General features: G+C 47.7%; 1 protein-coding gene across 1 annotated transcript in view; it reads left to right on the forward strand.

The window, feature by feature from the left end:
- Positions 1–279: 279 nt before the first annotated feature.
- The window catches only part of USP12 (ubiquitin specific peptidase 12), a 70,307-nt gene continuing 46,645 nt past the window's right edge, over positions 280–23,941 (forward strand). The window contains exons 1-2 of the mRNA XM_040422447.1: positions 280–300; positions 3,547–3,795. Coding sequence (XP_040278381.1) covers positions 280–300; positions 3,547–3,795 — 270 coding nt within the window. The remainder of the gene's footprint in view (positions 301–3,546; positions 3,796–23,941) is intronic.

A 23,941-nucleotide genomic window follows, 5' to 3' on the forward strand; every position in this document is an offset into this window, starting at 1 on the left:
TAGTGGGAGCAGGAATTATCAGATAGACACCCTTAAAGGGGTTGTCTGGGCTTTATAATATTGATTACCTATCCTCACATTAGGTCATCAATATCACAGTGGCGGGGATCCGACACCCGGCACCCCCGCCTATCAGCTTTAAAAGGAGGCAGTGCGCATGTGTCGTCTCCCTTCTCTCTTCCCGTTTATGGCAAAGACATTGGCAAACCCCCCCAATGCCAGATGTTTTCATCCGTGTGACAGAGAGATGCAGCGGCGGCCATACTGGCCTCAGAAGCAATGCGGGTGTCAGGGAGCGAGGTAAGTACATTGTGTGGGGCCCGGGGAAATTGGGCTCCCCCTTCTAGTGATCGGAACTTCACTACACACTTATGCCTTATACCTATTCTCTGGATGGTGATAAGTGTTTGTAGTGGAACAACTCCATCAAAGGGGTTGTCTCATCACATACAATGGGGGCATATCGCTAGGATATGCCCCCATTGTCTTATAGGTGTGGGTACCAGCGCTGGGACCCGCACCTATATAGAGAATGGAGCCCCGCAAGGTGGTGGCTGGAGGACTTCGGTCCGGTCCACCACCAAGCCAGCTCCCATAGAAGTGAATAGGAGCGTACCGCGCATGCGCGGCGCCCGCTCCCGTTCATTTCTATGGGGGTGACGGAAATAGCCGAGTCCCCGGCCCCATAGAAAATTAATGGAGGGCGGCTGCGTATGCGCAGTGCGCCCTCCTTGACTTGCGGGTCTCCATTCCCACCAGTGGGACCCGCACCTATAAGACAATGGGGGCATATCCTAGGGAATTTGTCACCATGAAATTGCAATGTAAGCTACAGGCGGCATGTTATAGAGAAGGAGGAGACGAGCAGATACAGAGTCTCTTTGGAAAAGATTCAGATTCATTTAAAGGGATTCTGTCACCTCATTTTCAGTTATAGTGCTGCGGACATGCATGGCTAGATCGCCGCTAGCATGTCCGCAATATACCGGTCCTATAGGGCTGTGTTCTTTTATTGTGTTTAAAAAAAGATTTTAGAGATATCTAAATGAGCCTTGTAAGGAGCCCAAGGGGCTGCACTAACCTTCCTGGGTCCCAGCCATGCCCCCCTGTGAAGGAGCCCAGCACCGCCTGCGTCCTCTGAATCTCCTCCTTTCATCACAGTCAGATTGCCGTAATCTCGCGATGCGCAGTGCCGGTATAGTGTTCCTTCCCACAATAAAAGGAAACAGCCCTATAGGACCGGTATATTGCGGACATGCTAGCGGCGATCTAGCCGTGCATGTCCGCAGCTCTATAACCAAAAACGAGGTGACAGAATCCCCTTAAATTCCTGTTCATTCTGGGCTTTGAAGTCCGGGAGGCGGTCCTATCAGCGATTGACAGCCTTCCCTCTATGACTGTGTATACACAGTCGGATTCTATCAACCTCCCTTGTGAAATGCGTACATAACTAAAGTAGAGGTCTCTGTACCTCTATGCAAGTCTTTAGGCAGCAGTGTACAAGATGGAGTCCTAAGGGAAAGTTCACACAAATATTTGTTCCGGAATATCAGTTGTAGAATCTGTATTGAAATTCAGCAACCAAGTACACAATAATTAAAACAGACCCCGTTCACTAAGGGTCCATTCACACGTCCGTATGTATTTTGCGGATCCGCAAAACACGAACACCGGCAATGTGCGTTCCGCATTTTGCGGACCGCACATCGCCGGCACTCTCATAGAAAATGCCTTTTCTTGTCCGCAATTGCGGTGCGGAGGCATGGACAGAAACATCACAGAACCATGTGGTTCCGATCCGTGCTTCCGTTCCGCATCTCCGTGATCTCACCAGACTTCGCGAAGCAATAACTTCGGCTCATCGGAGCCAATACATTCTAATACTGTACGGAGCTCCTGCTCCGTACAGTATTAGAACTAAGTTTTATGAGAATCGACTTCGGATGTTTCATCCGAAGTCGATTCGCTCATCCCTACTCACAACCAGTGACGTGTGAATTAGGCTTTACTGACTCGTTGCAAATTTATTGCATTGAACTCACCTGTGTGTGTCTGGCCTAAATCTATAGCATGCACTGCAGCAGAAATGCAGTGGATTATCACTGCAGATTATATTATTTTGCAGTGCAATAAGTGAAATCTCTGACTTATTCTGGACCAAAAACAAAAGTGGATTTCAATGTGGATTTACCTGCGGATAACTTACTCAGTGTGACCACTCACCCTCGGGGGGTCCTTCTGCCAAACTTGCAAAAAAGCCTGCTCGCCTGCTCCTCGCGGCTGGGTTCTGGCTCCTTTGGTCCCCTGTTGTCGCTGTCATTTAGCCGAGATGCCTGCTCAATGATTTGAGCAGGCACCTTGTTCCGATCACAGCCGGCTGGACAGCAGTGATCGGAACAACACATGACATACCGGTACGTCATGTGTCCTGAAGAGGTTAAAGTTCTAGTAAATTTTCTGTAGCTAAAGAGGTATGAGATATCTGCTACTAACAGCTATATCTCAGGCTGTATGACAACTAGAGCTATGAGCCAGGTCTTGTTTTAAAGCTAAGACTCTAAATATTAAAACCAGGATCACTGTGCTAGCTGCAGTATAGTCCCAGATATAATACTTAGGCTCCATGCACATGACCGTGTCTCCACAAATCGAGGATGTGCAAAATAAGGGTCTGTGTTGCAGCCACATTTTTTGCGGACCCACTGACATCAATAGATCTGTGGTAAGCATTTTGCAGACAAGTATAGGACATCTTCTATTTTTTGCATAACTGACATACAGATGCAAAAGCACAGGGTTCTCCATATAGATAGTGTCCACAAAATGCGGGCCACGGACCTATGGAAAACAATGGGTTAACAAATAAAATGCAGACAGCATTCGGACTGCGAGATGCATATGGTCGTGTGCGTGGGGTCTTAGAAACCAGGTCAGGAGTGAGATCTGCTGGTAAGGGCTCATGCACACAACCGTATGTATTTTGCGGTCCGCGAAAAAACGGATCCGCAAAAAATACGGATGACGTCCGTGTGCATTCCGCATAATACGACATGTTCTATTTTCTTGCGGAACAGAAATACGGACATACGGAAACTTTTTTGCGGACCCATTGAAGTGAATGGTTCTGCATATGGTCCGTAAAAAATGTAGTTAAATGTATTAGGATGGAGCAAAACAGAATGCCTCTTAAAGGGTTCCGTTTTGCATTTCGTCATAACGGAATCACTAATGCTGATGAAAACCCGCCCTTAGTTGCCCATAGCAACCAATCAGAATCCACCTTACATTTTTTCACAGCTCCTTTGGAAAATGAAGCATCGATCTGATTGGTTGCTATGGGCAACTAAGTCACTTTTCCTTTGCACCAGTTTTGATGAATCTCTGTATACATTGGGGGAAGATTTATTAAAACTGGTGTAAAGGAAATCTGCCTTAGTTGCCCATAGCAACAACCAATTAGATTGATCCTTTCATTTTTCAGAGCCCTTTTGGAAAATGAAAGGATTAATCTGATTGGTTGCTATAGGAAACCAAGCCCGTTTTCAGGTACACCACCAGTTTGAGAAGCGATCCCTCAGACTGCTGTGTAATAACACACCACTACGCCCCCGCACACGCGCACTGCTCCCTCCCTCTCTTCGCCGGGTGTCGGGGCCGCGCCCTGGTTCGTGGTGCCCGCGGGTGTCGGGAGTGCGCGGCTCCGGCCTGTCTGCTGGCGGTGATAAGGGTGAAGATGGCGCCGGGCGGATGGAAATCCTAATGACAGTCTCCAGGATCGCTTCTATCTGTACCATGGTAAGTGGCCGGGGCCTGGCAGCGCATGCTCTGGAGGAGAGGACGGAGCGCTGGCTGCGGGCCGGTGCGCCTGGTTTGCGGTGTGGGGCTGTACGAGAGGCCGGGGATGCAGTGCGGCCTGTGGCTGTAGCCGTGGAGAGCCCCTTCTCAGCCTCCTGCTCTGTGCCCGCAGGTAGGTGGCTGCAGGTGCCCACCTACACACAGCGGCTGGCTGCCGTCCTCTGCGTTTTATTGCACCTGTGGTAATTGCCACAGGTGCAGCAGGGGACGTGCACTGGGAACCGGCCTCCTGTCAGGTGGATCCACCAGTCCTTGACTTGTCCTCTTCTGTCAGGCTTCTTCTCTGCCTCTGGGAAAGCTGGGTGACAAGCGGTGTGTCTGCTCCTGTCACCCTGCCTAGTAACCTGCTCCTGTAGACAGGCGGCCATTCTGGACCCTGGTAAAGTTGGGTGTTTGCCCCCCCACTGTTTTGCAGTCACCCAGCTTTTCCAGGTGCAGATAATGCTGAATAGAACTTTTGAGGAGGGCGGAAAGACTTGGATTTGGGCCCCATTCATTAGGGCGTTTGTAGCCGTGTAATTGGCGTAAGCGTGCTGCCGGGGGCGGCTTGTACCAGATTTATGGAGTTGCTTCCCCTTAAAGGGACAGCTCTGACCTTGTCTATCTTGGGGCGTGGTCTCATACGCCAGTTTTGCCCCCTCCCAAAAGAATACATGGTGCACACAAGACAGGTCAGCGACCTCCGGGATTCCAGCTGTTGCGAAACTACAGCTCCCAGCGTGTTCTCGGAACTCCTGTAGGTGTCAGTGGTGCATGCTGGGAGTTGTAGTTTCTCAGAAGCTGGAGGTTGTGGACCCCTGTACTAGGGAGTGCTCCAGGGCTGACCCATCTACTAACTAGAGAGTGCTCCAACACTGGTCCTATGTCCCCCATGCTTTTCGTTTCCTCGTTGCTACTTCCACGGCAGTCAGTTCAGCGTTATCAGACCCCCTTCCCCCATGTGAGCGTCGCTGTATTCAAACAGGGGGTCTCGGGACCCCCGTTATTGTGGTAGTGGAATAGGTGATAAGTCGTGGTGGGTCGTCCTCTTGGATCACTGTGCAGTGAAAGTTCTGCAACGGTTTCAGTTCCTCAACATCTTCAAAAACTTTGCTTGCTGTCAGTGAATGGAACACCTCTCAAACAAGCGGTCTCCAGTGTAGGCTATTCTCCTTGCATACGACCCTTTCCCCACCAGGTTCCTGATAGCAAATGTTCATTGGTCGTTTAGCGGTGGTCCAGGATTAGAAAAACATGGCTGCTTTTTTCCCGAAAGACAGCGCCACACCTGTCCACGGGTTGCTTCTGGTATTGCAGCTCCGCTCCCTTGAAGTGAATGGGGCTTTATACCAGCCAGCTTTTTAGCAGAAAGCAGCTATTTTTTATTTTTTATTCTTTTAAAAAAAAATTTCTAGGCCCTGAAAATCCCTTTAAGCCCATTTTGTTTGACAGGTCCTCGGAGGACTAGTTCGTTAAAGGGGTGGTCCGGGATTAGAAAAAGACGGCTGCTTTATTCCAGAAACAGCCCCACACCTGTCTACAGGCTGTGTCCGATACTGCCGCTCAGCTCCATTGGATCAGTGCCAGAATCTGTCAGCCGATTCTGCTGTGGCGCCCCTGCAGGGGAAATAAAGCATTACACAACTTTCATTACTGTCAGTGGGCTGACGATGCAACGTGCAGAGATGCCGGGTCCCCCAAGGCGGGGGATGTGGGTTCTGGCTGGGGGACCCATATCTGTTCTCACCTCTGTCGAGGACCTTTATAAATTCCTGTGTGAACAAGACCTTATGGAAATAGTGCTCAAAACCATACCTATGTATGTCCTGTGTTTGCGGTATCTGGTTTAAGTCAATGGGTCAGCACTGCAGCACGGAGTGCACACGGCCCATGTCTGTGATACCGCCACGGACCCCATTTGTTTGTGGGCGTGAGCCCTAAGGCTGGGTTCACACACAGTATTTTGGGCGACGGAAAAAAAAAACACCTGATGTGTAATCCGGATCAAGTTGTTTTTCCTGTTTTTTATGGGTGCAGTTTCAGCGAGGATTTGCATTCCTGGCCATTTTCAGTGGAATTCTGGACGTGGACTCCACACAGAATCCGCATCAGGAATGGACCGGACACTTTTTTTTAATTTTATTTTTTCTTTTCTAAAACCATTTGTGTGTTTAAAAAAATAATAATAATAATACAAATTAAATAAATAGCACCGTATGGTTTATGCAGATTTCCCTTTGAAAGCAATGGGAAGTTCTGCATGTGATTTTGGTAATTTTGAATCCAATGCGCCAAAATGTTTTTTCAGTGCAGATTTTCACGCTGAAACTGCACAGAAGTATAGATTATGTGAATAAGGCCTCAGGCACACAACCGTTGTGTGTTTTGCGGTCCGTAAATCGCGGATCCGCAAAACACGGATGGCGTCGGTGTGCGTTCCGCAATTTGCGGGACGGCACAGACAGCCTTTAATATAACTGCCTATTCTTGTCCGCAAAGCGCGGACAAGAATAGGACAGGTTATATTTTTTTTTTTACGGATGCGGACAGCACACAGAGTACTGTCCGCATCTTTTGCGGCCCCATTGAAGTGAATGGGTCCGCGGCCGTGGGCGTGAGGCCTAAAACTGCAGCAGATGGGGCATACTGGTCTCAAAATGGGAGAGCGCGTCCTGAAAACCTGCGCATTGAACAAAGCGCTCCGACGCACTGAAATCTGCTGGTTGCCTGTGTATGGGTCACTCTTATACACAGACAGCGGAGGGAGCGGTTAGTGCAAAGGTTGCTGGTAGAGCAGCTCTGACCCCCGCCCGTGTGTTCTCCTTCAGTCCAGGAGGCCATTGCATGAAGCCTGGGATCTCTCATTAGTCCTCCTTCACACAGGGCTTTTCTGAATTTGAAAAGCACACCCAAAAAAATGCAGATAGAGCCCTGTGCACATGGCAGAGCAGTGCAGACCCTCCCTGTGTTGCTGCTCCCGTCAGTTTGTTCTGTAAGGAATCTGGCAGATTAAACCTCGGTGTGTCGCCATATGAAATCCAAGACCTGCAGGTACAATAGAAGTGCCATATGGAAACATTCCGCGCTAAGCTAGTTCACATAGAGAAACCGCCATATTTTTAACAGCAGAAACCGCAGCGCTTTCTGCCGCAGTATTTCAGTTTAAATACTGCGGACTAGGGCTGCAGTAAACTATTATTTTAGTAAGGGTCCATTCACACATCCGTGTGTGTTTTGCGGATCCGCAAAACACTGACAGCGGCAATGTGTGGACCGCACATTGCCAGCACTAATAGAATATGCCTATTCTTGTCCGCAATTGCGGACAAGAATAGGACATGTTCTATTTTTTTCGGGAACGGAATTGCGGACCCGGAAGTGCGCGTCCACAATTCCGTATCCGGGCAGTAGGGGTGGGCGATATAGGCGATATGCGACATAAATTTGTGCCACGATATGGATTTTGTGCATATCGCCGGACCGCGATATGACCACGGAGCGGTAGTGAATGATCACTCTCTTGGCGCGCACCATGTTCTCCTGAGCCGGCACAGTGGAGAAGGAGGGAGTCCCTCCCTCCCCACTGTGTGCGGCTGCCGCTGGCCACCAATAAGAACAGAGTAGGAGGAGGAGGGGAGGGACTGTGGTCACTGCGCCACCAATGAATGCCTGAATACCAACGTAGCGTTCATGTGCTGGCCATATCCCGGCCCCTATGACTGCACGCTGCGATCCGGCGCAATTAACCCCTCAGTTGAGGCGTAATCGTGCGGATCACAGCGTTCTGTCAGAGGTCGGGTGCCGGGAATGTTCTTCAGTCTCTGCATTGGTGGCAGTGGGCAGTTCCGATCGGAGTCCCAGCAGTGTAATGCTGGGGCTCCGATCGGTTACCATGGCAGCCAGGATGCTACTGAAGTCCTGGCTGCCATGGTATGTTAGTGAGCAGCATTATACTCGCGTGCGCCGCGGCTGCCGGTCGCTCCTTCTTATGTCTGTGCGGCGCATTGCTAATGCTTATAGCATTAGCAATGCGTCGCACAGACCTATGAGAAGGAGCGCCCGGCGGCCACGGCGCACGTGATTATAAGGCTAGGTCTACACGACGACATTCGTCGCGCGACATTTTGTTGCACCAATGTCGCGCGGCAATTTTTATAATGGCAGTCTATGGTGTCGCACTGCAACATGTGACATGCTGCGACTGCGACGCGACAGTCGCAGAAAATCCATTCGAGATGGATTTTTCTGCGACGGTCGCGTCACCGTCGCAGCATGTCGCATGTTGCAGTGCGACACCATAGACTGCCATTATAAAAATTGTCGCGCGACATTGGTGCAGCAAAATGTTGCGCGACAAATGTCGTCGTGTAGACCTAGCCTAATGCTGCTCACTAACATACCATGGCAGCCAGGACTTTAGTAGCGTCCTGGCTGCCATGGTAACCGATCGGAGCCCCAGCATTACACTGCTGGGACTCCGATCGGAACTGCCCACTGCCACCAATGATGGGGGGGGGGGGAGGAGGGGGACCCTGTGGCCACTGCCACCAATGATTAATACTGGGGAGGGGGGGGGGGGGGGGGGGGGGGGTTTGAGTTACCAGAGGGGGCTGATCAAAGGGAGAGGCTGGGGGGCGGATCAGAGGCTGGGGGGCACATGAGAGGCTAGCTGCCATGGTCAGCTCCCTGCTGTTGTGTGCACAGGGAGAGTGTAAAGTCCTATTCACCCTAATAGAGCTCTATTAGGGTGAATATGACAAGGGTTCTAGCCCTTAAGGAGGCTAATAGTTATTAAATAAAAAAATAAAAAAAATAAAATAAAAAGTTTAACCCCCCCCCCCTTCAAATATAGAAAATATATTGCGATATATATCGCATATCGCACATGCTTAAAATTATATTGCAATATGGATTTTAGGCCATATCGCCCACCCCTACCGGGCAGCACATCGTGCTGCCCCATAGAAATGAATGGGTCCGCAATTCCGTTCCGCAAAATGCGGAACAAAATTGCGGCTGTGTGAATGGACCCTAATAGAGTATTCTACCGATTTTTTTTTTTTATTTTTTACGATTAATCAAGTAATCTAATAAGAAAAAATTAATTAATAGACTGTTTTCCTTTATAAAAACACATCAGTCCCCAACACCCTTCGTTCCCCCTGTGCGGTTAGCCCCAGTGCCACCAGCTCCGCTATCCCCCAGTGCCACCAGCTTGCCCCCCCCCCCCCCCCCCAGTGCCATCAAGGCATCAGCAGTGGAGCAGCATCATGCCTGCTAGATGCCAATTACCACAATAAGCTGCATATTGCTGTAAACTGGCACTGAGCCCTGATCCCACATGTAGAACAGAAAGCCAGGACATAGTGCCACCTAGGCTGTAAGTCTCGCCCCCTCGTCGCACCAGTGTGACCCGTCATGTCATCCTCCAGTACCAGCAGTGGCTGGCGTCGCCTGTTACACCAGCCCCACTCCCCAGGCTCCTCACCTCCTTGATCTTGTCCCGCTTCTGCTTGACATCAGGATCCGCAGGCTCCTTGCCCACCACTCCGATAGGCTCTATGAAGGGCCGGGGATTTAACCTGCCCGTGGCCGTGCCCCTGCCCGGTCATTCTCCTCGTGGATCTCCCCCTTGATCTGCGTGAGGAAACCCCCGTCCTGCAGCCCAGGACCAAAGGGAGTGCGCTGCGGAGGAGGCTGCTGGAAGAACACCCCACCAGCATGGTAGCTGGACGCGCGCACAAAGTTTCCCTCAGCGGAGTGCAGCAAGGTCCAGGCCGGCGGGTGGCCACGGAGCGGTGAGTTAGCAAGCGCTTCAATCCCGCTCCGTGGTCACATGACACAAACAAATCCTTGATGCAAAAAATGTAATCATTCAATCGAGTAATCGTTTCAGCCCTACTGCGGACCCGCTTGCGGTTTAGCACTGCTGCACACACATTGGCCCCATTGAATGGATTTAAACCGCAAATGGACACCCGCCGCTGCCTGCACTGCAGCAAGAAAGCACCTTTAAACCGCCAGCTGCATGAATGGCAGCGCAGCCTCCCTTTCACAACATTGGGAGACGGCTGCCAACGGGTTTTGGTGCCGGATCCACACCAAAATGATGCCACCAAAGGGTGCCCTGTGAACAGGGCCTGATAAATTCTGCACATTTTGGAGCAATTTTTGTTCCTGTGGATCACAAAAGCCGCTCCCGTGCTGAGGACTTCCAAGGGTTTGATTGCAGAATTCTACTTTGTCTTTGAAGTAAACAGGGAGAAATTTGCATCAAATCCGTTCTCTGTCCACAACATGAGCCGACGAGCTGCGGATTAAGGCTCGCAGCCTGTATGCAGATCCATTCACTTCAATGGGTCCACATAGAAAGCAGAATTTACTCCGGGTCCACATGGCCATTCCGGAAAAAAATAGAGCATGTCCTATTATTATCCGCATTATGGACAAGGATAGCACTGTTCTGTTAGGGGACTGCTGTTCTGTTCTGCAAAATGTGTAACGCACAAATCGCTATCCGTGTTTTGCGGCTCCACAGTTTGCGGACTGCAAAACAACCAACCAACGGCCGTGTGAATGAGCCCTTACAATAGTGTTCTGCAGTGCGTGGATGTGATGGGTCTCGGCTACTGTATTTTGCTGAGAATTATCCATCCACAGATCCACATGGAAAGTCTGCGAAGTTTCCATCCCGTGTGAACCTGTCCTGAAGGGAGAGTCGCAGGCAGCGGATTCGGTTGCAGAAATGGCCGTAAAAAATAAAAGTTCCATTTATCGGAGTGCGGTTGTGATGAATGGCACAATTGCAGCCATTTCTGAACCAAATCTGCTTCGTGTGAATTCACACTTTAGGGTTCGTTCACAAAACTGTTTTTGGCTCTGTTTTTCAGAATCCAATCAGAATCCATGCCAAAAGACGCCTCCCATTCATTTCAATGGGGGCAGCACCCCCTCCCCAAAAAAAACGGCACCAAAAACCGTGCAGAAAATCAGCGTGTTTTCAAAATCCGTTGTGTGAACATCCCTCTGATTTATGTGCCAAAACTCTGGTGTATCGTGTTTTTGGTGCATTTTTTTGTGTCTGTTAATGTGTTTTTTGGTACTCCCCCCACAGATCTCACTCTTTTACTGAAAGCGTGAAATCCGCACAAAAATAAAAATAAAAAAAATGTAACGGCGATTGACACGCTGCAGATTTCAAAATCCGCACAACAGGTCAAAGTGTACATGATCTTTGTCTAATCTCATATGCTTTGCTTGTACTACATTGCGCTGTGGGTTTTCTGCATGAAATCTTTACGCCAAAAATGTGCGTAATCCGCAATTGGGGTGACCCCAAGGCCCCCTGCACACACATGCAAGGTTTTTCTGCGCAGATTCTTGTGCAGAAAAACGCAGCGTAATACAGTGCAAGCAAATTGGATGACATTAGACAAAGATCATGCGCTATGCGTTTTCGTTTCGTGCGGATTTTTAAATCCGCAGCACGTCAATTCTCTTGTGCAGATTTCACCCTTTTTTTTAATGCAAACACTGAGAAACACTGGGGGTCATTTATCAATGTAGAGCTCCCACAGAATCCACTGGACAGGTGTCAGCCCAAAAAAGTATACTGACCCGGCAGAGACCAGATTGACCCAGTTTGGCGCTCAGTCGTGTGACTGCGACTTACAACTACGTTTGATGTGTGCTCCGGGATACAGTAAGAAAGTGGCGACTATGCCATGAGCACGAGATATAAAGCGGCAAACCCCAAAACACAGTGCTGGCTTTTGTGGATGCTTTCTGGCATCGTGAGGGTCTCTGGAAGGAACTCTGGGGGGGGGGGGGGGGAAACCCCCGGAAACCCCCCACATGTAACAACGTCCTCAGAGAGATGGCACAGACGGCAATGTAAAACGTGAAGAGGGAAGGATGTTACATGAAAAACCTCTTCACCTGCACACACTGATCTGTGGAAGGCCTCATGCACACGGCCGTTGTTGTGGTACACATCCGAGCCGCAGTTTTTGCGGCTCGGGTGCGGACTCATTCACTTCAACGGGGCCGCAAAAGATGCGGACAGCACTCTGTGTGCTCTCCGCATCCGTTGCTCCGTTCCGTGGCCCCGCAAATAACATATAGCATGTCCTATTCTTGTCCGTTTTGCGGGCAAGAATAGGCATTTCTACATTGGGCCGTCCGTTCCGTTCTGCAAATTGTGGAAGGCACACGGGCGACCTCCGTTTTTTGCGGATCAGCAGTTTGTGGACTGCAAAAAACAGAACTGTCGTGTGCATGAGGCCAAAAAGTGACAAAAACATTGGATGCCATTCATGTAGATGAGTGGAGCGGCCGCTGGGACCATGGAAGCAGCAAAGCGCTGACATCTTTATTTGCATGAGGGACGTAATTTGCAGTGTTTTTTTTATTTTTTATTTTTTTTTTATTATAAATTGTCAGGGCCCCGAGGCAATGAGCATTTTACCTGGGATAATGAATAGGTAGGTGTTTTGCTCCCTTTTGTCCTTGTGCTGTGTGTGGTATCTCAGCTCAAGTAAATGGACAAGCGTATGAATTCACACACACGCCAAATACAGATGACGTCCTTGTTGCATCAGTTTCTCCCCCCCCCCCTTCCTGTTGACTTCAGCGGGTCTGTGGTCCGCTTTTTGCGGCCAAGAATAGGACATGTTCTATCTTTTTGCGAAACAGATATAAGGGTGCGGAGAGCAGACGATTATCTGTGCGCTTTCTGCATTTGTACGTCCAGAATTGCAGCAGATTTATCACAGGGGCTCAGGGGGCATGATACATGTCCTGCAAGTCTCTTACTCCTTCGGGTTAGGCTACATGCACACGAACGTTGTTGGTTTTCGTGTCCGTTCCGTTTTTTGTTTTGTTTTTTGCGGATAGGATGCGGACCCATTTATTTCAATGGGTCCGCAAAAAATGTCTGGTTAAGTATGTCCGTTCCGTAGCCCTGCAAAAAAAAATAGAACATGTCCTATTCTTGTCCGTTTTAGGCATTGTTACAATGGATCCGCAAAAAAAACAAAAAAAAATACTAATGCCATAGTTTTTTTTTTTTTTTTGTGGATCGCAAAACGCATACGGTTGTGTGCATGTAGCCTTAGGCCTCATGCACACGACCGTTTTGATCTGCATCTGAGCTGCAGTTTTGGCGGCTCGGATGCGGACCCATTCACTTCAGTGGGGCCGCAAAAGATGCGGACAGCACTCTGTGTGCTTTCCGCATCCTTTGCTCCCTTCCGTGGTCCACAAAAAAATATAACCTGTCCTATTCTTGTCCGTTTTGCGGACCAGAATAGGCAGTTATATTAATGGCTGTCTGCGCCATTCCGCAAGTTGCGGAGCACACACGGACGCCATCCATGTTTTGCGGATCCACATCCGAGCCGCAGTTTGTTTCCGTAGGCCCGCAAAAAAAAAAATATAAAGTCCATTTTGCGGACAAGAATAGGCATTTCTACAATGGGCTGCCCGTTATGTTCCGCAACTTGCGGAAGGCACACGGGCGGCTTCAGTGTTTTGTGGATCCACAATTTGCGGACTGCAAAAAACGGAACGATCGTGTGCATGAGGCCTTAGGCACAGTGAATTTCTCCCATCCACAGGATTTAAAAAACAGCAGGAAAAAGTGTTTACCCAGCAGTGTCGTTTGTGGATTTTCCATGCAGATTTTCTTGCCGTTTTCACACCGAGATCCACAGTTCTTGTTTCGGAGTTTGATGCGAATTTGCCCCAGATCTCATCCTTAAAATTGCAAATTGTGAAATCTGCGCTTAAAATCCGTGCAAACAGTCGACATGCTGAGACTTTTAAAATCCGCACCACAGGTCAATTTCCGCACTGCAACTTTTTGCAACGTGTAGATGAGATTTTGAAGATCTGGTACTATATTATGGCTCATGCCCACGATTGTAAGGGCCCGTTCTGTGGGCCGCAAATAGCGATCTGCAATGCTTGGGCACGTGCCGTGTGCACTCCATTTGCAAATGCGGACCCGTTGACTTAAATGGGTCCAGGATCTGCAAGATACGGCAAAAGATAGGACGTGTTCTTTTTGCGGTGCGGAGGCCTGGACCACAGCGGGCTTCCGATCCATGCCTCCGTTGTGCAAAAGATAGGTGAAGTCTTATCTTCGGTCATATCTTGCAGACCCGTTCAAGCCAATGGTGCATCCGCACCATGGAGTGCACACGGCCGGTGCCTGTATATTGCGGTACCGCCATTTACAGCCTGCAATACGGGTATGCTCCTTGGCATGAGCTCTTATGTGGATTTTCCATACAAAAATCTTTGCAGAAAATCTGCATATTCACCATGTGCATGTACGCTTCAGCTGGCTGCACAGATTGCCTACTTGTAAGCAGAAAACCCGCAGGAAAACCACATCAAAAACCCTATAAAAGCAGTATATAAATCTGCACTATTTATCTAGTTTTTTTTGTGTTCGTGTTTTTGGGGCAGATTTTCAGTTTATTTTAAAGGGCATCTGTCAGCAGTTTTGTACCTATGACACTGGCTGACCTATTACATGTGTGCCTGACAGCTGAAGACGTCTGTGTTGGTCCTATGTTCATATGTGCCCGCATTGCTGGAAAAACTGAAGTTTTAATATATGCAAATGAGCCTCTAGGAGCAAAGGGGGCGTTTCCGTTACACCTAGAGGCTCTGCTCTCTCTGCAACCGCCGCACCCTCTGCACTTTGACAGGACCAGGCACTGAAAACATGACCACACCTGCCTGGCTCTATCAAAGTGCAGAGGGTGCGGTGGTTGCAGAGAGAGCAGAGCCTCTAGGTGTAACAGCAACGCCCCCGTTGCTTCTAGAGGCTCATTTGTATATATTAAAATGTAATTTTTCTCAGCAATGCGGGCACATATGAACATGGGACCAACACAGATGCCTTCAGCTGCCAAGTGCACATGTAACAGGTCAGCCAGTGTCATAGGTACAAAACTGCTGACAGATGCCCTTTAAATCTGAGTGGCCAATACATTGACTACAGAGTAATGGCAGCCTTCACCCCCCCCCCCCCCCCCCCATGCATTTTCCAAAGAATATCGCTGTATAACCGCCGGCCGTCACTTTCCATCGGTGTCAGTACCGGTTACTGCACGGTTCACTCTCGGCTGCACCCGGTTCACCTCCTTCGCTCAGCGGTTTTTCTTGGCCGTGTAGTCTGCTGCTGTTGATGAGAATGTGGCAGTGAATATTCATGAACCTGCTTCTAACAAATAACGGGCTCACAGCACATTTAAAGGGGACTAAAATATAAATGTCCTGATCAGTGGGGGTCTGACCCCCAGCACCACTGCCGGCAGGCTGTTTGAAGAGGCTCTCGTGCTTCGGTTAGTTCCGCGGCCTCCTCACAGCATAGAAAATTATATATATATATTTTTTTAAATGCTATAAAACACCTTTAAGAAAACTCTCTGAACACTACTTATGAACACCCTGCAATCCAGCAGCGGTGGTCGTGCTTGTACATTATAGAAAGTAGTGCTGGACTCTTCACGGTCCCGGCCACCAAAGAGGCCAGTGCTTTTTCCTATATTGTGCAAGCTCGACCACCGCCGCTGGATTGCAGGGTGGTCGAAACCACGGAGACGAGAAGTGTATAAAGCGATGGAAAAATGAATCCAGCCAGCAAAGGAGGCAATATGGAGAATCGCAATACATTAGTGCCTGGTATATTAACTTTCTCTACATGCCGCCCGGCAGTGTGTGATGATAAACAAAAGAGCCCGTGCCCTGCGTGATTTAGCACAGGGCAAGGGAGCGCATTGGAGCTACGATGCTAGCCTCAGGGGTGCTGCCTGGGTTAAAATATATGGGTATGTCCTGGTTCAGCTCTGAACCTGGACAACTCCTTTTAAGAGACCTTCTAGATAAACCCTGGGATGGAATGCACATTTCCTTCCTTTTTAAATTTTTCTTTTTATGCTATTAATATTAATTTTTCTTTTCTTTCCTTTCCCCTTCCCCCATATCATTCTTTCATAATCCTCATTTTTGTAAACCATCCATGCAAGCAATTTTTGTACCAACTCAGTGCAATGATACTTCCGGATGGTCATATGTTATAGCATAGTCAATACCGAGACCGGTAGGTTTGTTTTCTCTACACTTTTATTATGCTTTGCAGTTACAGGTGCACATTGTTACAATATTTGTCAAAACTCAATAAATATTGTTTAAACATAATACATTGTGGGGATTCGCTCTGGTTAGGACTAGCGGATGCCGTATAGAGGCAAAGTACACCGTTCTTGAATCGAACAGCGGTGTTTATTCACACAAAATGCAGAGAAGGTGCATCACAAAACGCAGGTGGCTTGGTGTTTGTTCACACACAAGGAAAGTCCATAAACAATAAGTCATTTTTTCTCCTGGTTGTTAATTCACACCCTGTTAGCAGTTCAGCCTCATCAAGTCCATTGGCGGCCTGTTCGCCTTTAGAGGGGCCCGAGTCCTCCAGCCCCGGCTCAAACCTCAAATCCCAGCACAGCCCTCAGTTCACGGCACACAGACTCCTGAGCTCCACTGTCAGAGGGAGGTAAATCCACACACCTGGCCGTGCTGACTGGTTTTTATGCCTGGCAAAACCCTGCCTGGAACATAGGGAGTAGTCACCCACCCAGCACTTTGACTACTCCCAGTAAGAGCCGTCCCGGATCAGCTATGGAAGCCATGCTAAATCTGAAGGTGTCAGTTAACAATAGCTGCTGCTGACACACAAAATACCGGCTCTTACTCCACCGAGGCCAGGAACCTCGGTGACACGTACCTTCCATCCACGATGATTCCAGGTACCTTCTTACAACATGTATTTTAAAAATCAGCTGTGTGAACTGACCCTAAGAATCCAGCCTCATTAACACGTTGATGTTCCACTGATATGTGCTGTATGTGTTCCCCACGGACAGCACACATCCCCATTTATATTAATGTCTGTATTCACACATCAGTGTTTTTAGCACGGATGCATGCTCTATTATGTCCGTGTTCTCAGATCCATCAGGCCCATTATAGTCTTGAAATGCCATCCATGTTGCATCTGTGTTTCACAGATCATTAGGAAGAGATTCTTTGAAAATAATTTTTAAGCTGTTCAGTGTCAGTGAAACACGGACAGCAAAAAAAACGCACACACGGATCCTTCACGGATGCATCACTGACCACCTGCTCACGGATTTGAGCATTTTGGATACTGTGTGTTTTTTAAATGATGGATTTTTTTCAATATTTTTGTGTGCTTTATTTTTCCAAGCATTTTTTTCTCTATAGAGAAGGTCCTGAAAAAAATGCTTGCATTAAAAAAAAAATGGCAGAGGCACAGAAACGTCACCAAATTAAAAGAAACGGCACGTATGTGTCCTGCTTTTCATGTTTCCCATAGAGAAACATCTGGAATCTTGAGATGGTTTTTTTTTTTTTTTTTTTTTTTTTTTTTTATATGCAAATTTGCTGAAAATAGCACCCAAAACTGTGAAATCACAAGGATATATTCGCAAATTCAGGTTTTGCTGTCTTTTTTAAAGTGCGGTTTTTGAAGCCAAAACCTGGAGTGGGTTCAAGCAAGTGAATCGGCCCCTGTCCTTCATAATTCCTCTCCCACACCTGATTTTGGGTTAAAACTGCATCAGAAGAACCTGATGAGTGTGTGACACTGCGTAGGAACCATTGATCAGCATACGTGGTGCCGGGCGCTCTGCTGTCACACATAATAGATAGCTGGCAGGAGAATCGCCCGCTCCCGGCCTTGACGGAAGTAGGGCACAGTTGATGGTCTTGCATTTTCTCGCACTGACAAATTCACATGGCATCAGTGAAGTCATTTGTGCAAGCGAAAATAACGATTGTACGTCTCTGCCGGTAGGCGCTGTGCCCGCGGATAGCTTCGTGCCAGTTATTTTAATGGTGGTAGGGCGAACTCTGTGTACCCACAGCATCATGTAGATCTCCTCAGGGAGCATCATATCCAGGCTCGTGTCCTCGCAGATGGCTTCACGTAGCTGCTAGATGGAAAAGTATGCGGAGGAAAAGCAAGACGCAAAAATAGAAATGTAGCATGAATTCAGGCTTAACTTCAAATCCATTATACAGCGCCTATAGGAATCTGAGCCCATACTGTGCCCTTGATTTGAGGTTTTTCGCGTATTTGCATGATGAATCTGTTCTGTCACATTCTGCCTTATGGAAATATAGCCAGAAAATGTCGATTTTTTTCCCGACAATGGAAAGCCTTACATTAATTGGGGGGGGGGGGGGGGGGAGAAGAGATGTCTCTGTATACTCTTATTGCTGTACCATTAAAAAAAATAATGCGGTGCCAGTGGCAACACCCTGGCTCCTGTGATCTCCTTGGGATTGATACGGGCAGAGTTGTCACGGAGCTTCCATCATCGAGGTGTAGCCGGTGTTTCAGCATTACATTTCACCAGTCTTTAGATTATAAGCTGTGCTTCTAATCTGTGACGGATATATATATATATATATATTATTATTATTATTATTATTTATATTATATTATATAATTTTTTTTTTTTTTTTTTTTTTTTTCGGCCCTACATTTTTTAAAGGGGTTTTTATGGGATCCATAAAGTGATGACCTGTCCTCAGGATAGTTCATCAGTATCTGCTTGGTCTGCGCCTGACTACCAGCATTCCTACAATCAGCTGTTTGAGGAAGCCACCGAGCGCTGTGGCTAGGCTTGAGAGAATCGAGCTTCGAATCATAGATCCGAAGTCGATTTGTTCAAAAACTTAATGGCTAATTTTGTTTCTGTTCAGCATTAAAATATATGGTCTCCGTGGAGCCAAACTTCGTATCGCCTGAAGTTGCTCAAGACTTCAGGGAATTAGGCCTCTTGCACACGACCATGTGTCCCCCCCTGGCCGTATTGTGGTCCGCAATACTCGGTTCACCAGCCGTGTGCATTCCGCATCACTGATGCGGACCCATTCACTTCAATGTGGTGCGGAACCACGGAATGGAAGCACTACGGAGTGCTTCTGTGGTGTTCCGCAAAAAGATAGAACTTGTCCTATCTTTTTGCGGAACAGACGGATCGAGGTCCCCATTCAAGTGAATGGGGTTGCGATCCACATGTGGCTGGCCCACGGTCGGTGCCTGTGCATTGCGGACCGCAATTTGCGGTCCGCAGCACACGTTCGTGTGCAAGAGGCCTTAGTCCTGTATTCCTATCTGCGTATTTTAAAATCGGAATTTGAAGTAGGCTTTGGTACTGGCTGGTACCTCGGGGTTTTCCCATTTTAAAAATGTTTTTTTTTCTTTTTAAATACGCAGATATGAATACCGTAGTAATTCACTGAAGTCTCGAGCGATACGAAGTTTGGCTCCATGGAGCCAATACATTTTAATCCTCTACGGGAAACAGCATTAACCACAAAGTTTTTGAACAAATCGACTTCATATCTATGATCTGAAGCTTGATTCTCTCAAGCCTAGCTGCGGTCTTTTCGTAAGCCAGCGGACCCCCACTAATAAGATATTAATGTAAAACAAAACATGCAATGCAACAGCTCTCTGCAAACCAAATAAAGTAAAAAATTGCATAATAATTGCGAGTGCTATACTTATAAATAAGAGATGCTTAGCAAATACATTTTGTACAAAATTATTTGAGCCCGTCTGCCGCACGTCAAGGCGATCTCTGTAAGACAGGTTCCTAACACTAAATTCTACCTGTTACGTGCCATGACGGCTACCATATAATTCAGCGAGTGTAGGTTCCACATGCATGCTGGGCGTGCTTTAATTTCTGTCATCTTTGGTGCCAAAATGGCCTCCATTATATCCAAGGAATGCAGGTACCAACATGCATGCTGGGCCCACTCCACACCAAAGACTGCAATGAGAGTCCACTATCTCTCTCCTGGTGCCCCATAGGCTGACTTTAATTAGTGTGAGTATATAGCTTGGCCTGCTCTCCCTCACTCACTGGAAGCCATTTGGCACCAAGAGAGAGATAGTTTGTGGACTCTCATTGCATTCTTTGGCACCAGGAGTGGTGTGGAGTGGGCCCGGCATGCATGTTGGTACCTGCATTCCTTGGATATAATGGAGGCCATTTTGGCACCAAAAATGACAAAGTAAGGCAGGCCCAGCATGCATGTGGAACCTACACTCGCTGAATTATATGGTAGCCGTCATGGCACATAACAGGTAGAATTTAGTGTTAGGAACCCGTCTTACAGAGATCGCCTTGACGTGCGGCAGACGGGCTCAAATCATTTTGTACAAAATGTATTTGCCAAGCATCTCTAACTTATTAGTATAGCATTTGCAATTATGATGCAATTTTGTACTTTATTTGATTTGCAGTGAGCTGTTGCATTGCATGTGTTGTTTAACAGTCTTGTTCTCAGCCATAGCAACGTGCCCCTGCGCATTGGGATGTGCTGACTGACCCCCTTTTTCTTTGCAATAAGATATTAATGAACTATCCTGAGGATAGGTCATCAGTGTAGGACTCCCGAAAAACAGTATGTCTGATATGAGTGGTTATGGCAGATGTATGGGAATAAAGATATGTTTACAGTTGGGTGTTTCGACTTTTTTTTTTTTTTTTTTAAGGCACAGCAAATCTGCATTTTAAATAAAATCTCTTAATAGACATTTCTGGGTCTCCGGCAAGATTAAATCCCTGTCAAGATTAAATAAGGAAAGGGAACCTTTTTTTTTTATGCTCGTTAATCCCATGCGCTCAAGTAGAATCATAACCGTGGAAGCTGTCAGCATGTATGTAACCCAGGCCCATCAACACCTCCAGATCACATCTGTCTGAGATCACCTGCTCGGGGTGCTGTGCTATGGCGCTGACAGTAGGGGTATGACCACATGGAGCAGCGGTGACGCGGCCGCGTGTACTGCATGGTCGTACAGGCCGCAGCTGGATCTTGTTAATTAATGAAGACTAAACAGTGGGGTCTCGTTGGTATAACAAGCTGGGGCCCATACGGCTGCGCGGTACTTGACCGTGTGTTTACCTACACATACCTGCATGCGTTGCTGCGCAGATTCATGTGTGGAAAAACTGCAGTGTATTGGGGCAGTATTCCTCAACCTCAGTCCTCGGGACCCCCTGCCATTCATGTTTTAAGGATTGAACAGGTGATAAGTGTGTCCATGCATCAGGACTTACCCCCGGTATTCATTCTGTGGGATATTCTCAAATCGTGACCGGTAGGCGCGGAAATTGACCTGTCATTTGGATTTCCAAAACCGCAGCATGTCAATTAGGTTTTGCAGTTCCCCCTTTTGAAATGAAACGTGAGATCAGCGCCAAAAAAAAAAAACATAGTTGGAAATTGCTGTTTTTGGTGTGGTTTGGGTGCAGAAATGGACAGAAATCCAGACCCACTCCTGTATGCAGGTACCCTAAGGCAAAACGGATGTGGGTGAACACGCATAAGATCTTGCTCAACCGCCCTAATGGACCTACAGGTGAAACTCGAAAAATTTGACTATTGTGCAAAAGTTCATTTATTTCAGTAATGCCATTTCAGGTGAAACTAACATATGAGATGTTACATTACATGCTAAGGCCTCCTGCACACGACCATAGGTGTCCCATTGCCATATTGCGGATCCGCAATACACTGGCACTGTTCCATGTGCATTCCGCATTTTGGATGCGGACCCATTCACTTCAAAGGGTCCGCAAATCCGGAGATGCGGAACGGAAGCCTATGGAAGCACTACACAGTGCTTCCGTGGGGTTTCGTCTTAAACTTCCGTTCCGTAAAAAGATAGGACATGTTCTATCTTTTTGCGGAACGGCCGGATCGGGGACCCATTAAAGTGAATGGGTCCACGATCCGCTGTGGCTGCCCCACGGACGGTGTTAGTGCAGGAGGCCTAAGGCCCCTTTCACACGGGCGAGTATTCCGCGCGGATGCGATGCGTGAGTTGAACGCATTGCACCCGCACTGAATACCGACCCATTCATTTCTATGGGGCTGTGCACATGAGCAGTGATTTTCACGCATCACTTGTGCGTTGCGTGAAAATCGCAGCATGCTCTATATTCTGCGTTTTTCACGCAACGCAGGCCCCATAGAAGTGAATGGGGTTGCGTGAAAATCGCAAGCAGGTGCGGATGCGGTGCGATTTTCACGCACGGTTGCTAGGAGACGATCGGGATAGAGACCCGATCATTATTATTTTCCCTTATAACATGGTTATAAGGGAAAATAATAGCATTCAGAATACAGAATGCATAGTAAAACATCGCTGGAGGGGTTAAAATTTTTTTTTAACTCACCTTAGTCCACTTGCTCGCGTAGCTCGGCATCTCCTTCTGTCTTCATCTGATCTCTGTGCAGCAACAGGACCTGTGGTGACGTCATTCCGGTCATCACATGATCCATCACCATGGTAAAAGATCATGTGATGGATCATGTGATTACCGGAGTGACGTCACCACAGGTCCTTTACCTGTAATGAATGCTCACCACAGGTCCTGTTCAGCAAAGGAGACAGAAGGAGATGCCGGCATCGCGATCAAGTGGACTAAGGTGAGTTAAATTATTTTTTAACCCCTCCAGCGTTATTTTACTATGTATTCTGTATTCACAATGCTATTATTTTCCCTTATAACCATGTTATAAGGGGAAATAATACAATCTACAGAACACCGATCCCAAGCCCGAACTTCTATGAAGAAGTTCGGGTTTGGGTACCAAACATGCGCGATTACAATGTTTTGCACTCGCGTGGAAAAATCGCGCATGTTCCCGTAACGCACCCGCACATTTTCCCGCAACGCCCGTCTGAAAGAGGCCTTAGTGAGATATTTCAAGCCTTTGTTATAATTTGGATGATTATGGCTTACAGCTTATGAAAACCCCAAACTCACAATTTAGAATTAAAATTAGAATATTACATAAAATCAATAAAAAAGGATGTTAAATAGAAAAATGTAGAACCTCTGAAAAGTATAATCATGCATATGTACTCGGTTTGGGCCCCTCAGTGCGGCGTGGCATGGATGCTATCAGCCTATGGCACTGCTGAGGTGGGATGGAAGTCCAGGATGCTTCAGCCTTCAGCTCTTCTGCATTGTTCGGTCTCATGTCTCCTCTTTCTCTTGGCAATGTCCCATAGATTCTCTATGGGGTTCAGGTCAAGGGAGTTTGCTGGCCAATCAAGCACAGTAATCCCATGGTCATTGAACCAGGTTTTGGTACTTTGTGTGGGCAGGTGCCAAGTCCTGCTGGAAAATGAAGTCACCATCTCCATAAAGCTGAAGGAAGCATGAAGTACTCGAAAATCTCCTGGTAGACGGCTGCGTTGACTCTGGACTTGAGAATGAAGCACAGGACCAGCACCAGCAGAGGACATGGCTCCCCAAATCAACACTGACTGTGGAAACTTCAAGCATCTTGCATTGTGCGCCTCTCCTTTCTTCCTCCAGACCCTGGGTCCTTGGTTTCCAAATGAGATGCAGAAGTTGCTCATCAGAAAAGAAGACATTGGACCACTGAGCGACAGACCAGTTTTTTTTCTTTAGCCCAGGTAAGGCTACTTTCACACTGGCGTTTTGGCTTTCCGTTTGTGAGATCTGTCATGGGCTCTCACAAGCGGTCAAAAAAACGGATCAGTTTTGCCCCAATGCATTGTGAATGGAAAAGGATCCGCTCAGAATGCATCAGTTTGCCTCCGATCAGTCTCCATTCCGCTCTGGAGGCGAACAGCAAAACGCTGCCTGCAGCGTTTTGCTGTCCGCTTGACGAAACTGAACCAAACGGATCCGTCCTGGAACACAATGTAAGTCAGTGGGGACGGATCCGTTTTCACTGACACAATCTGGTATAATAGAAAACGGATCCGTCCTCCATTGACTTTCAATGGTGTTCAAGACGGATCCATCTTGGCTATGTTAAAGATAATACAAACTGATCCGTTCTGAACAGATGCAGACGGTTGTATTATCTGAACGGATCAGTCTGTGCAGATCCATGACGGATCTGCACCAAACGCGAGTGTGAAATTAGCCTAAGACGCTTCTGACGTTGTTTGTTGTTCAGGAGAGGCTTGACAAGAGGAATACGACATTTGAAGCCCATGTCC

Source organism: Bufo bufo, chromosome 3 (assembly GCF_905171765.1).
Source record: "Bufo bufo chromosome 3, aBufBuf1.1, whole genome shotgun sequence".
Classification (NCBI taxonomy): domain Eukaryota; kingdom Metazoa; phylum Chordata; class Amphibia; order Anura; family Bufonidae; genus Bufo; species Bufo bufo.